This window comes from Ciconia boyciana, chromosome 6, assembly GCF_034638445.1.
Source record: "Ciconia boyciana chromosome 6, ASM3463844v1, whole genome shotgun sequence".
Lineage (NCBI taxonomy): Eukaryota > Metazoa > Chordata > Aves > Ciconiiformes > Ciconiidae > Ciconia > Ciconia boyciana.
Genome location: NC_132939.1, coordinates 70,273,148 through 70,288,121, shown reverse-complemented (window position 1 = coordinate 70,288,121; position 14,974 = coordinate 70,273,148). Strand labels below are relative to the sequence as shown.

General features: G+C 45.2%; 1 protein-coding gene across 1 annotated transcript in view; it reads right to left on the bottom strand.

Moving 5' to 3' along the window:
- MDGA2 (MAM domain containing glycosylphosphatidylinositol anchor 2) overlaps positions 1-14,974 on the bottom strand; it is a 389,857-nt gene that overhangs the window by 124,004 nt on the left and 250,879 nt on the right. The window contains exon 9 of the mRNA XM_072865499.1: positions 4,692-4,985. Within this exon, the coding sequence (XP_072721600.1) occupies positions 4,692-4,985 (294 nt within the window). The remainder of the gene's footprint in view (positions 1-4,691; positions 4,986-14,974) is intronic.

Sequence of the window (14,974 nt, the reverse complement as noted above, 5' to 3'; positions counted from 1 at the left end):
CAAAAACAGTACAGCCCATAGCTTGCGATGAGTGCCAACACACCTAAGAGAAAAGCACAGGACAATAACAGCAATAAGTAAAGGATACGAGGTTTATTGATCAAATCAGATATTGCATGTCTTTCATTACTACAGCATCCTCAGAATCTCATCTCCAAAACCTCTAGGGCAGGAATGGGTATCTCTATTTTACAGATAGGGAACTGAGACAAACAAAAAACCATCCCAGACACTTCCCTTAGGACGGGCTCTGCTGCTTTCTGTGGATGCTTCGCTTTCCACAACCACGCAGGGAGCGCAGGTACCTAACTTTCAGACGGTTAAATTTTTCAGTTAAATTCCTCTCCAAGGCCTACTCAATTAGACCTCAAAACAAGTATCTTCTTTGCTGTATTTTACTGTTTAGCAATCACTTCAGGACATGACAAGGATTGCATGACTCGAGGAGTACCAAAAAGCACACCGACCACGTCTTGTGCAACAGACCTGGGCAGAGATTAATCTTCCCTTACTTTTGGTTTCCCGTGATGCCTTCGCAATTTCCTATTAGAATTGTTAGAATTTGATGGTAAACATGAAAAATCAAAAGTCTTAAACCACGACTTGAGGCCAAACTGTGGCAATGCACAAAACCCAGTCATTTTCCTAGAGAACTCATAGTCTGGGATCCCGAAATCACTGAGCATGGGGTTAAAGGGAGGCAGAGGAAAAGAGAGGAGAGGAAAAGAAAAACTCTGTTAAATCTGATCAGATGAACTGAGAGTGGGTCAAATTAAAAAAATGCCTTTATCTTTGAATTTCTCCTTAATTTTTCTTTAGTTTGAACCAAGGGATATGACCTAGAGCAGTAGCTCCACTGAAAGATTTACCCCGTGGAGCAAAATAGAGTAATACACCGCTTTGGTGAGACAGGAGGTCCTACTCCCACAAGCAGAAACTCTTCTGACACCCTAGAGAATGGGAAGGTACCCAGCTACCAACGTCCACCAGCGTATCTGCTCACACGCCCACGCACCATATACAAAGTGAAATCCGTGAGTTACTACAGAAATAAGTGTTTCGTCAAATATCTTTCCCTGTTTATAACTGATAGAAGCATATAAAATAAATATTACAAAATTACTGAAAAGAACTGATTTTTATGACAACATAATAAATGCTATGCTAGTTATGGAAAATGATGCTGAAGTTGATGTGAACACACGTACCTTCCTCCCACAAGAAAAATAATCAAAGCATTACATAATATCTGCTTTGTCCATTCATCTCCAAATTGTTACTTGCGAGGATCTGAATAAAGTGAGTAGAAATCTAAGCAAGAACAGATTAAAGAAAAATCTCCTGTAAACACCTGTTATACTCCTGCTTATTATAACTATTTTCAAGTTGTGTCTCTCATCTTTTTCAGAATATGTGAACTGCTGCATCTAACACAGCACTAAAATTACATTAAAACAGGGCGCTTTTTTTTTCCCCACCAGTAAAATATTGTAAAATAATAGCAATCCAAGCAATGCATCCACCAGCCTTTGGAAGCCAGTGGGAGTCATCCCATCGGGTCCATCAGGGACTTGCTCAGGGCCTGAAGAAGTGCAGCTGGTGGGAGGTCCACATCCACATCCTGGGAAACATTCCCCAACACCCAGATTCAACCGTCCCTTCCTCTAACATGAAATGCATGATTACCTCCTGCTAAAGATAACAACAGCATCTGCTTAAAAGCTTTGAAATGGAGACCAGGATAAACGATGCAGAGCTCACTGGATAAACAGAAGAGTTTCTATGACTGCGAAAGACTTGGAAAAAAGTCTTCCAGGGCAAAACGTGGGACACATCACAGCTGTTATACAGAGCCATGTCAAGAGTGTTTCTGAATACTTGTTCTTCCAGTATCCCCCAGTGAATTGAGCTTCTGAGGATTCACAAAAAAAAAAAAAAAAAAAAAAGGGCAAGCAAAGCTGAAAATTACTTTTATTACCTGAAAACACATGAAACAGATCTCCTGCTAGGCTCATAATGCTCCCAAGGATTGAGACGAGAAAGTCTTGGCACTGGGGATGGGACGGCCAGCTTGCCCTGGGCATTACTTCGTGGGTTTGCTGTTTGTAACTGCTGGAGTGGATTTACCTCCAGAGCTTTCCCACTGAAGGTCTTGCTTTATCGGCACCACCCTCTACAGACGTATTTGTACATTAATTGATTAATTGAATTACTTGAAGAAGCCTCCATCATCCACACATCTTCGCAACCAGTCCAAACCAGGATGTTATAACAACCATGCTGGACTCTGCACGGACATATGGAAAAGATGATGTACATTGACAAAAAGAGAATATTAACTAAATGTCTAAGATGGAGGATCCAAGTGGCCAGAAAACAAAATCTTTTCTAGTTCTCACAGCAAATCAGGGACAGAAAAGAGGAAAGGAGCCACTTTCCCTCCTCCTTATTCAGGAGGACCATTGCTCCACTGTTTGTATAGCGGTTCTTGTTCGCAGATTCACAGGGGACTCTGCGAATCAACTCTTGCTGAGTTTATTATTCATGTTTCCTCTCTGCTGTTCAAGATCATCAAGGCCTGCAACACCACACAGGCCAATCTTTAGTCCAAGCTATCCAAAAATCTTGCACATTATCACCTTTCTCACCCATCACTGTTGCTCTCTGAGGAACAAGTCTTAGTCAACCGCTTCTATGAGCCACACTGCCGCCGTCCTCCCGAGCTGTCCCAACCTAGCGTCCCACGAGCAACAGGCTGGGGAGTATCACAGCAAGTTTTCACAACCCTGGTTTTCTTTAATTTACAACTGTACAAAGAAATCTTTTCTTGTGTTTTTAACATTTACAATGGATAGCAAAGACATGTCCCAGCAAAGTTGTGGCAGCCAAAGTATACCACATGCAGTCTCTGTGCATACACCTGATAAACTGCAGCAATTGAAAGTCCCTGCAATGGTTTTGTGCTGCTGCTCTCTGCATTTTCCCCAGCATCGACCCCTCCTCTCTCACACCGTTCACGCTGCGAGGGCCCGGGACACGGTACCACCAGCTCTATCACCCCTGACAATGACCTGTTCCCCGGTGGCATGTCCATTTACAGGACAAACTTGGGGCCCCATCCACATATCCTACATTCTGCCCTTCCATGTCTTTCATCTTCTACCTTTTAATGATGTTTACCTTCTGTAAAGCACCTGTTCTGCACAGCTAAAATTAAACACCTATAACGGCAACGGCTTGTTATAGCAGATCTGAAAGAGAAGCTGTGTGTCATCAGGAGTAGTCCTAGTCACGATAAGCACAAAAGCCGTCATCAGAATAACCACGATCCTAGTAAAAATGACATGAGTAAAAATTCTTGTGTCAGCAAGGGCTCCCCAGTGCTACCACAGCTCTGAATTAAGGCAGCTCGTGCAGGCTGGTCCAGCCCATTCGTACAGGAGCCAGTCTTCCCTACAACAATCCATGTGCTTTAAAACTGCCATCAGTAGGAGACTAATCCCCCCATGATCCTTTTATGCTCTATAGGGAAAGACAGACCTCTCCGGAGGATGATCTAAGATCCAAGCCATTTTCTGCAATCTCTAGAGACAGAGCCAAAGACACCTCTGCTCCCAATTTAGATACATCAGTGCAGGTGGGATGAAGCCAGTCCCAATGCAGATGAACCCACAACCAGGAGAAGCCCAAGCAAGAAGGCTCCAGCTTGCCTGCAGGCTTAACTCTCAGGAGGCTCTTGGTGTCGTTAATCCGCGTGACTGCTGGCTGGGACAGAAGCATGCTTTGATAAAAAGCTGTGCCGGCACATCAGTAAATAGCTCTGATGAAAGCACTGCAGATACCACAACATGTAATCAAGTGCATAAATAATTTGTTATACAACAGACCTTGGAAAAAACAAATCAGTTGATTATTAGTAATAACTATGTATATTGCAGCATCTTATCCCTGGAGGCCCCAAAAGAGGTCAGTTGTGCTGAGCACAGAACACTGTTAAAAAGCAAATCTGCCATAATATTTGGGCATCTGAAACCAGAATAAATGAGGGCTGCACAAGTCACTTTATAAAAAAGTGAAAATAAGTACCAACAATACAACAGACACATGAAAGTCATTCAGTGAACATCTTTATCAGATGCACAGCTCATTATGTCCCATAAATCATATCAAAGCAGACTTTTCATTTTCCAATAATAAACGCTGAGCATTTCCAAAATAATTTATTTCCCCTTATGTTTTCCTTCCCATTCTTGATGCTGATGGTTTACATTCAGAGTCAGAGCAGACTATGCAGATCTGCATGCAGATCAGCTAAGACGGAACAGCTCTTTCTCTCATTTTTTTCTTCTTATTTTACACAGTATCAACAAATGAGATCAGTATCAGATCTGCATTTATAGAAATATGTCCTCCTATCTCATGTGCTTGTTCCTGTGTCAAGAAATTTAAAGCTAGGTATTGGGAAAATAATGATAGCCTCACACTTTTTTTTCATATAAATGGGACTCCTATGTCATTTTTAATTCTATATTTAAATTAAAATCATGGATTCAGGGACCTACAGAGCCAAACAACACAGCATCAAAAATGTAACAACCATAAGACTCTTGCTGCTCTGTATTTAGGGGAGAAATAAATCAACTTCTTTTTCTCAGCAACATCACATGGAAAGAAGATAAGGGTCTACTTACACTGTACAATGAGCTGTACCAAAGCTTCTCTGGGTTTCACATTAAACCCGTTGTATTGGCTGGTCTGGCACCTGTAGGTTCCCGTCATCTCCCTGGACACGTTCACTATCCTCAGGATCCCATCATAGCTCTCCGTCTGCATCGCCCCGTCCGGCATCGCGACCTCCTTGTCTGCTCGGGACCAGAGAATGATGGGTTTGGGCTTCCCTGTCACCTGGCACTGCAGCTCGATCGTGTCCCCTTCCCGGGTGACCAGGGGTGACTTTTCTTGAGGAACAGTCAAATTGGGTGGGACTTCAAAGGAGAAAAAGAGATGGTTCAACAATTAGCATCACAGACACATCAGGTGGCTTTCTTGCTTGTACAGTCATAATTATATATGAAGAATTAATTTATATATAGACAGCAATGCATAGTGACTACATATATTGGAAGACTGTGCAATGCTACTGTATTTATGAGACAAGGTGCTCAGCTGCTTGAAGTGGTTAAAATAAGATTTAACGGCCCCAGCTACGACACTTATTTGCCTCCCTGTGCATCTCTGACACGCCAATACGCCGCACCAGTGTACATCAGCGCATTCGGACCACCGGTTGCAGCTAGCACTTTATCACTGCAAGTTATGGCTTTCCTTTTTATGAGTATTTGGCACTAAACCCCCTTTTTAATAACAGACTGGCTGCTGATTTTATCCAGCTCGTAATGGCCACGCAAGGAGGAATAATCGTGCCAACTCAGAAATCAGCTCAGAATTCAAGACGTGAAACCGAAATGCAGTTGGCGTCTTTCTATCGCAGGAGGTTTATCAAAGTGGTATTTTTTTCGTAGAGATTTGCATTAACAAATCCAGAAGGAATATGTGAACAACTGTTTCCAGCAGGAGCTAGACAGCCCCTTGGAGCAGGAATAGCTGGCACCGCCGCACAGTGAGAAGGACTCATCCTTCCTCCTCTCCGCAGTCTTACAAGAGCGAGACTTTCTAATTGCCCCCAGTGCTTCTCCGAATTATCAGCCACGGCTCTGAACCACCAGTCCTCGGCAGCGAGAAGAGTGAGCTCGCCACGGCAGAGACGTTGCTGCGCAAGGTGCTTGATCAGAACAGAAACGTCGTGGCATCCCTGGCAACGGCATCGGTGTTTGCTCGACGGGCATCCCAGTGAGCTTCCACCGTTGGTCCCATCAGAGGTGGCCTCTCTGCCTCAGTCGTTTAGGTGACAGCGTTTGATAATTACGAAGCACTGCCAGCTCTGCCGGCCTGACAAGAACAGTTTTGCCGTGTCCAATTATTGTTCCCATCTCATCATACCTGTACTGGGTTTATAGCAAATCTCTTACTCCTCTCTTAGTGAAACACAAACGAAAGCTCCATCTCTGAAGCTGCCTGTGATCTCCAGATCACACATGGTGCCTTCGGCACCACGGACCCTCGCTTAGGGGGAGGGCGTGGGCTGCCGTGTGGTGGGTGAAGATATGGAACAGCCTGATTTAAACACTGCCCGCCCTCTCTTTCCTTTTGTGCCTTATGAACACTCGGCTGCCCTTATGGGTCTTCTGTTCCGAATCAGAGAGATGTGTACTGCTTTAAAACAGTCCCTCCTAGGAGCATTACCTCTCCACGCTGTCCTGCCCTCAACTACTTTGCTTGAATGCCAGGACTGACAAAATACAGCCTGCACCGTAGCTCCTGTCCGCTGGAAAAAATAATCAAAGGCTATTTTCAGGCCCTCAGAGACAGAAGCAACATACTTGTACCGGTGAGAAGCAGTTCCAGTTTTCCCTCGGGATCTACCCTGTGTCTACAGACCTGACAAGCCTGCTAGGAATCAGAGTTTAAATCAGGGACTTTCAGAGGTACCAAAATGCTGTTTTCAGCTGTTTTGAAGGCTTTAATAGCTCCTTCTGAATCTGGTGGGACATGCAAAAGTGGAAATAACTTTTTCCACAGGAGAGTAAAGGAAAAATTATTTTATACTTCAAAACAAGAAGAAAAAAAAAAAAGAAAAAGAAAAAAGAAAAAAAGAGAAGGACTGTTTAATAAAACATTCCCAACATTAATAAAACATTCTTATTTTTCACTTATGCCCGTGTGTGCCATAGCAGGTCCTAAGCACAGGCCAGTGCCCACGGGACCTGCATCACTTGGAAGGAGCCCAGAGGAGAACCACCCCATGAAGATGCCCAAAAGCCCCTGGTGAGGAAGGGCTGCAGGACACGAGATGGTCCACCCCGGTGAAGGGAGGGTGGTACAAAGCCATGACAACAGTCTTGTCAGAGCTCTACCAGAGCTCGGAGAAAAAATACAGAGGGAAAAGGGTGCTGAGGACAGCGAGGGATGAGACAGAAGGAGCAGATGAGCGCTGCTCTGTGGTCCTCCGAGCTATTCTGACTGCATCTCCCCACCAGCATGTGCCCTTCCCTCTCCCTCATTTCTACATCCCACGCGTTTGCTGTGAAGTACACGGTACTTGTGCTGGACCTGTCTCAGCCAGGCGCTTGTAGTGGGACTCTTCCACCTCTCCTGAAAGCGAGCACATCAAATGGATACCAAACGGCCACTTCCTAAAGCAATGCTCTATGAAAACACAGACTAAACTGGGAAAAAGGTATTGTTGCAAGAAGGAAAATACAGTTTAAAGAGAAAGGTTTGAAAGCACACTGTGCACTGCCTGCCTGCAGGAAGGAGCCTCCTTCTGAACATTTTTTCCAGCTCACCTGGCTTGTGGCTTCTCAGCATAGTTCAAATAATACACAGCTCTGTCCAGATCAGTAAAAAAGCATTTATTTTGTCCCTTCCCTCCCTGGGAAGTGGATCTGCTCCCTGCTGTGAATGTGCTTTGATCAAAGCATGTCCCAGTTGGTATGGATGCTGCAGGCTCCCCCGTAGCTCTCCTCTCGCTCCCTGCCCCTCCAGCTGCCCTGGGCAAGCACAACCTTCTCCCGTCTCAGGGATGCACTGACCATGAGGACCGTGAGGCCAAGACCATGGGGTCACTGCCCTCAAACAAAATACCTGCTGTCAAGAGGGAAAAGGTCTGCTATCTGCTATATACCAGCCTACAGCACTATCTACAGTTCTGCTTGGAAATCCATGGTCCAGATGGGTCCAGGACATGAGTTTTCCCTTTGGTGGTTGTCCATGTAGACCTATTTCTGGACGTGTTGTGCTGGCAGCCTGTTCCAGACGCCGTCCTCTCCAGACTGCCATCAGAGCAACAGGTCTGGACTATAAAATCACACCCTGTCTTAAACCTCAGAAATCACCCACTTTCTGGCTGGGGCAAGGGCTGTAACTTCTCATCTCAAGCACTGAGCCAGGAGCAAGACTTGCCTTCGGCACAGCGAGCGGTCCTGTGGAAATGCTGCCTGTGAAGGCAACGCATGACGGGAGACAAAAAACGAGAGAGGAGGCAGCAAAGCCAGCTTCATGTGTGGAGGCTGACCCAACCCTGGACTTGAAACAGGGATGGGATACAAATAAATTGAGGAGCTGTTCCCCAGATATCCACAACGTTCTTGTGGTTTAAGAAACTCCTTCACTAAGCTTGCCATTGGAGGAGTAAACAGACAAATTTAGTGTGTCCGTGAGGTGGACCTAGAGAGGAAGGGGGGCACAGATGTACGAGCGCAACTGGGGGCTCATGAAGATTTGCTTCCCATGCAGCCCCATTGTGGGGATGCAGGAAGGCAGCAGCCCTGCGCTCCAGCTCTGGGAGCCTGCCGGCTGCAAGAAACAGCATCTCAGACCAAGAGGTAGGGGAAAACCAGAAACTCGTACACTCAGCGCCAACTACGAATCATATAAGGAAGAAACCAGGAAAGAATACACCCTGCTTCTCACGGTCGCCTGGAACTTCTGGAGGCATTTGAGAGGAAAGAGAGTGAATGGCACAGGACATCCATCTTCATGGGGAAAAAAAGGGAAAGAAAAAAAAAGATGCATGCCAAAAAGGTCCTGTGCAACTGTGAGCAAGTGATTTACCCTCTCTTTAACTCGGTTTACTTCCTGAAAAACAGAGATAACAGTACTGCAAAAACTGCACACTGCCAAGATAAGGACCACAGACTATGAGGTCTGCAGGCAGGCTGATAAGATAGGCTGTATCAGTACCCCAGATGGAAAGATACCTTAAAATACCCTGAATCATCTTCTCCTGTGGCATTTTGCAACATGACCAGCATCTGGCACATTGTAAGCCAGCCAATACATTATTATGGTTTACCATATTTATTAATTTTCTTGTTACTGGAAACAGAGAAGGAGAGAGGAGGGACAAGGCCATCTATTAAAACAAATCATTTCGTGGGCAATGCCGTAAATAAGAAGCCTGGCTGCAGCTTTCATGTATCACATTTGACTGACAGTACCCAAGACAGTGAACTCTCACAAAGTATTTCTCTGCCCCCACCACAGTGGTTATGGCTACAAGTCCCCTTTAATTCGGATGCTGATTCTCTACTGTCTACTTAGAAAGAAGGACAGCACTGAATCTTTGCTCAGGGAGGGATTTTGGTAGGGTTTCCCTTTTTTATACCCATCTATTTATTTTCACAAACTCGCAGGTACTTAATTATCTCTGAGATGTCTATTCTGCTGTCAAATTTGGCTTAAATTAGCCACGGGGCCAAAAAATATCAGGGGGTGTGGGGGACTGCGACATACCAACTGACAGGCACTGGCAGCCTGATCATACATGACTTGTTTTCATAAGCAATAAAGCTAAAAAAAGCCACAAAAGAAACTTAAATCAATGCAATGCCCACAGAGAAATCAGGAAGATGGTGGGGGGAGAGCTAGAGAATTGAGGAGAAAATAATGATTCAAAGTTTTTCTTCCCTTGCTACGACCCAAGATGTAGGGAGGCCCCAGGACCAGGCAGCTGAGCCTGCTGTGGAGGAGGGCCTGGCAAGTCTGCTCGGGCAAGGGTGTAGAAATGTGGAATCATAGAATCATTTAGGTTGAAAAAGACCCTTAAGATCATCAGGTCCAACCATTAACCCAGCACTGCCAAGTCCACCACTAAACCATGTCCCTAAGCGCCACATCTACACGGCTTTTAAATACTTCCAGGGATGGGGACTCAACCCCTTCCCTGGGCAGCCTGTTCCAATGCTTGATAACCCTTTCAGTGAAGTAAAATTTCCTAATATCCAATCTAAACCTCCCTTGGCACAACTTGAGGCTGTTTCCTCTTGTCCTATCGCTTGTTACTAGAAACAAGGATGCCTGAGCAAGGGTGCGCAAGCAAAGATGAATGAGCAAAGGTGCGTGAACAAGGGTGCACAAGCAAAGATGAATGAGCAAAGGTGCGTGAACAAGGGTGCACAAGCAATGATGAATGAGCAAAGGCCTGTGAACAAGGGTGCACAAGCTAAAGTGCATGAGCAAAGGTGCAAGAGCAAAGGTGCAAGGGTGCGCGAGCAAACGTGCACTAACAAGGGTGTGCTAGCAAAGGTGGGGCGAGTGGGGCGAGCAGAGGGGGGTGCCAGCCAAGCAAGCAGAAGTGCCAAGCAGGTGAGCAGGGTGTTTCCAGCTGTGCCAGGGTGTTTCCAGCTGTGTCGGGGCATTGCCAGCTGTGCCAGCCTCCCTCTCCCGGCAGGTGCTGCTGTGGCACAAGCAGAGTCTCGGAGGGGCTCAGCCCTCCTCGCTGAGGCATCAGCGTGTCTCCTGCAGCACCAGCTACAGAGCCTGCTGCAAATAAAGGTCAATTCTGTTCCTGCTTGTGCAGAGTAATACATTAGCTAAACCCTATATTTGAAACAACAAACGTTACTTTATTCATGCAGCAAGTGGCTTAAAAAACAAGTTAATACTCGTAGCAGCTAAATTCATTTCCTAAAGTAGAGGGTTATCACTTGAAAAACAAAAGCATTAGTAACGCTGAAGTAGCACCTACTTTAAAAACACATACTGTTATCCTTTGCAGTTGGCAGAGGCACAGACATAAGAGGGCTACTGTTGATATACGTCCACTCCTGGCTCTTAAATAAAATGGTCTAATACAACCTTTGCCTCTGAAAGTCACTGACTCACCAGAAGTTCAGATGGCAGAAGGTACCGCTGTATTCTTGTCTTCTTTTATTTTTTGTTAAACTGCTCCCTAGGCAGATGTGTCCGTCTGTTACTGGAGATAGGAAACCAGACTAGAAGCTTCTGTCTGATCTCCTGTGGTAGTTCTACTGTAATTCCATAGGATCCTTGATCCAGCACAGTCACTGTGTCTATAGGAGAATGGGGACAGGACCAAAGCAGCTATTTCAAAGAAAAAGCCAAAATGCGTGAGCCTAATAAGTTTATTCACTGCGTATTCTGGGTAGGCACAATCTAGTTCTAGTCTACTCTAGATCTTTGAAATCCTGACGGGTCAAGTTACTGTCCCTATTTTGAACCTCCAGACAGCTTAATTAATTGCCAAAGAGGCAATGGCAGAGGCAAGAATCTGCTTACACAGAAATCATTCAAAGGGGCAGAAGACGGCCAGCATGAGAAGGACAAGGAGGCCCCAGAAGCGGTGACCCCATGGTAGGCTTGGGAGGGGACAGCACAACCCCTGAGCTCTTTACTGGGAATTACAGATGGCACAGGCGAAGCAGGGGCTACTGTCACTTCTGTATTTCCTCAGGTGCCTTAAACAGGCAGAAAGGAAAGCTGTAGCCCTGAAGCAACCGCTGCCGATCTTAGCAGTGACGGGGAGGCTGTGGGCTGGGAGGAGTTGTGGGCTGGTGTGACCAGGTTGCTTAAAACGGACTAATAGTAATAACTAGTAATTATAGGATAAAGCAGAGCAAAGGAGTGTTTGAGCTGCATATCAAGAAATAATCCATACTGGAGATTACTCAGAGATAATCTCCCAAAGGAAGTGTTGGAAGTCACATTGTTCAAGTAATTTAAAACCAGGCTGGATAAGGAATATTGAAGAATCTGCACTGTACTGGCTAGGAGATAGAGGTGAAATTATTTGCGTATCCTCCTTCTCTAATATTTATGAATTTGAAGGTCTGAATCTCTAGTATTAATCATCCTCTGCCAGAGACATGCATTTCGGTCCCTGATCATGATTCATACTCCTTATGTGATGGAGGGTTATTTTAAGACGGGGCAGACTGAGCTTTGGTATAGGGAGCTGAGCTGGTACACAAAATGTATTTGAGCAAGATCATTTAGCCTTTGAAGGGCAGCAAGCGATAATTATTCAGGTTCTCTAGACATTTCTGTAAACAGAGACTAAAACTGCTCAGCATGCCCTTAATGTGCATTTCTTTTAGAAGAAGTGTTGGGGAATACCAGGGAGCATATGCTGAAAGCATCTCCAGAGGTGAGAAAAGAGCCCGGGGGGAGACTGCTGATCCCGCCAAACAATTGGAAAAGCAGCTGAAGTCAAGAGAATTTACTTTAACCTTTCCATGGCCTTTCATCACCATGAAAGAGGATCTATCGTTACTCATGTGGAAGGTAAATCGAGCGACCTGTAAGGAAATCATGTCTTGATTTCACGGTCGCTTTCTGTTCTCATTGCTCCGGTTGCCTGTGTGCTGTCCTGACCATACACCAAGAAGAGAAAGCACTGCAGCCCATGTTTTCTTGGGCACAAGCCATTTCTAATTGCAAGTGAAGACATGAACATCAGCCACAGATTTCATGGTGGGGGCTTGTATAAGAGATCTGCTTAGGCAGTAAAATAATTCCAGAATCAGTTCTTATACCTCAACATACTTTTAATATCTTAAAACACCACCTTGCTCTGCAGTCAGACTCTGAAGAGGCACATTTTAAACCCAGAACATACACAGCCAGCAGCAAATTAGCCAAATTAGCTTTCAGTGATCTCGCAGGAGTCATGCTGAGGAGTTCCATGAACCATATGCAATGTGAGATGATGAGCTGACTCCACAGCCCTCCGGAGAAGAATAAAGAGACTCCGCGATACGCGGCCGCTAAAGAGGGTGTCTGCTCCTAGAAACCAAGCTGAAGCCAATCCGCTGTGGACGAACACATCCCCGAGAAATCAGGTTTCCCGTGGGGAACGAGGTGCTGGGGAGGGAAGGGGCCGCAGAGCAGGAGATCGCCTCTCCTCACCCCCCTCCCTGCAGGAGCAGCCAAGGAGCTCGGCCAGCCGCGCTGCAAGCTGCGTGACGGGAAGGGACGGCGGCTCCCAGGGGTAGAATTAAAAAGAAAAATCTCTGCACATTAAGTACTAAAATAGAACTATAAAAGAAAAAGCTTTTTAACAAAATCTGGCATTTATCTGTCCCTTCTGTTCACCTATTCCTTTCAAAGATAAACTCCAAAGATAATGGCTCACAAAAATAATCAATTTACTGCAATAATGAAATGTCTGTCTGTTTTCCGGTAGGTCTCAGGGTTGCCTGTGAACTATCACTCTGGATAGTGCTTAAGGTTTACAAATATCTTAATTGGACCACTAATTATCTCAAAAAAAAATTTTTTTTCATTATGCAAAGAGGTAGCACTGTGATTTTAATAAACATTTCGAAATAAAATGAAGGTCTCTTTTATGTATCATCAAAGGAGGAACAAGATGACCAGAGGACACATACAAACAGATCAAGGCCACATGTCCTAACACATCAGCCTGGAAGTTTAATTAATTCATTATTTAATAGATAGCTGATTAGCTTAACAGGGAAGCCCTCTTATTATACTGCAGGGAGGATACACAGCCTCATATATACTAGTTCTTCAGGAATTTCTCTGCCTGCCTCTGACAGCATTTATGTAAACCCGAATCTATCTGTCGACACGACTAGCCTCGGAGGTGGAACAGGAGACCTAGAGGCCACCAGCCTGCCCTGTACTCATGCCCAAAGTCCATGTCCCCCTCCGGGATGTGCCTACCCCAGGGTACCCGGGGTGGTACACGCTCAGCACATCTTCAGGTTCACCCGGAGATGGAGAATTTGGTTGTCATATTTGCCATGTAGGACATCTAGTTGTGCCCACACTGGGTAGGAGTGAAAGAGTAGAAAGGACTCTCTTAGGAAAAGAACGGTGACCACCACATCCAGCCCAAGAGTATCAGCCATCTCCTCCATCCAGCCCTTCTAGTAGCAATTCAGAGCAGCGCAGCCAGAGAATGAAGTAAAATAACCCCGCTGAAATAACAACTCACTTCAGTGCACAATACTACCTCGAGGGGGAAGATGAAAAGAGAATAAGCCAGAAGTGACAGATGTTACATCTCTTACTGTACTGATACTGATTTTAGGGGGATAAAGATAGCGTAAGAATCCGTACTGAAAAGAGAAGACCATACATCACCCAAAGCCGTATTCTTCCTGCTTTGAATACAACATTTAAGGCAGAGAAAAAGATCACTTACAAAGACTAACACACTCTCCTGATCCACCTCTGTTTTTTGCTTACCATGAGCCTATTTTACTGCGGGTTTTTTATTGCTGTGTTAACATCTTCTGCCTTCAGATTCCCTATGACATGTGCACACATGCAGAGAAGAGCCATCCTGTCTTTCAGTAACATTTACCCAGGGTTGGTTTTATGGATGACAGGGCTTTTATAGGGCAAATATTCAACATTTGAGTCTTCATTTCCACTATTCAGTGGAAATGGGCTTCATGGAGATGTGGTGGGGGGGAGGCTGCTAGGGGATTACTTCAGGTCCATTTATATAAGATACTCAGGACATAAATCTACGCCTTTCCTGCTGAAAGTACAAAATGTCAAGGGAAAAATATTCCTGCTAAACAAGTGCAATGTCGAGCATGCCAAGAGGCTGGCATGTCCCTTGCACTGCCACACGTCCCTTTCCAATCTGCTGGAGGGACAGAGGAGACCTAACCATCTCCCTTCTTCCTTACGAGGTGACACAGCCCCTCCTGCCTCACTTGGTGACTCCAGGAGGAACCTTGTGCATGCCAGGAAGAGAGAATTCTCCCCCAAACCGGCAAACAGACACACAGCATGATATTAATACAACCGTGCAAGTCCTGGCATTTGGAAAATGTGTTTGTGCCTAGGCCTTATGTTCAGAATTACCACAGCAGTAATGAATCTTGATGAATCAGTAATGACCTTCAAAAGCACACTGAAACTATTTCAGCTTCCACTTAATCGGGTAATGAAGTCATACAAATAGGCAGAATTTCCTTTAAGATGCTAAATACGGCTGATCGCAAACGCTAGTTTTTCTTCCCCGTTTCTGATTTTCTTGAGTGTTACGGGACAGTAAATTTAAGAGCTGACATAATTCATCACTGCCTGCAGAAATTGTGACGAGCTTATAGGTATGGCCATCTAATGGATG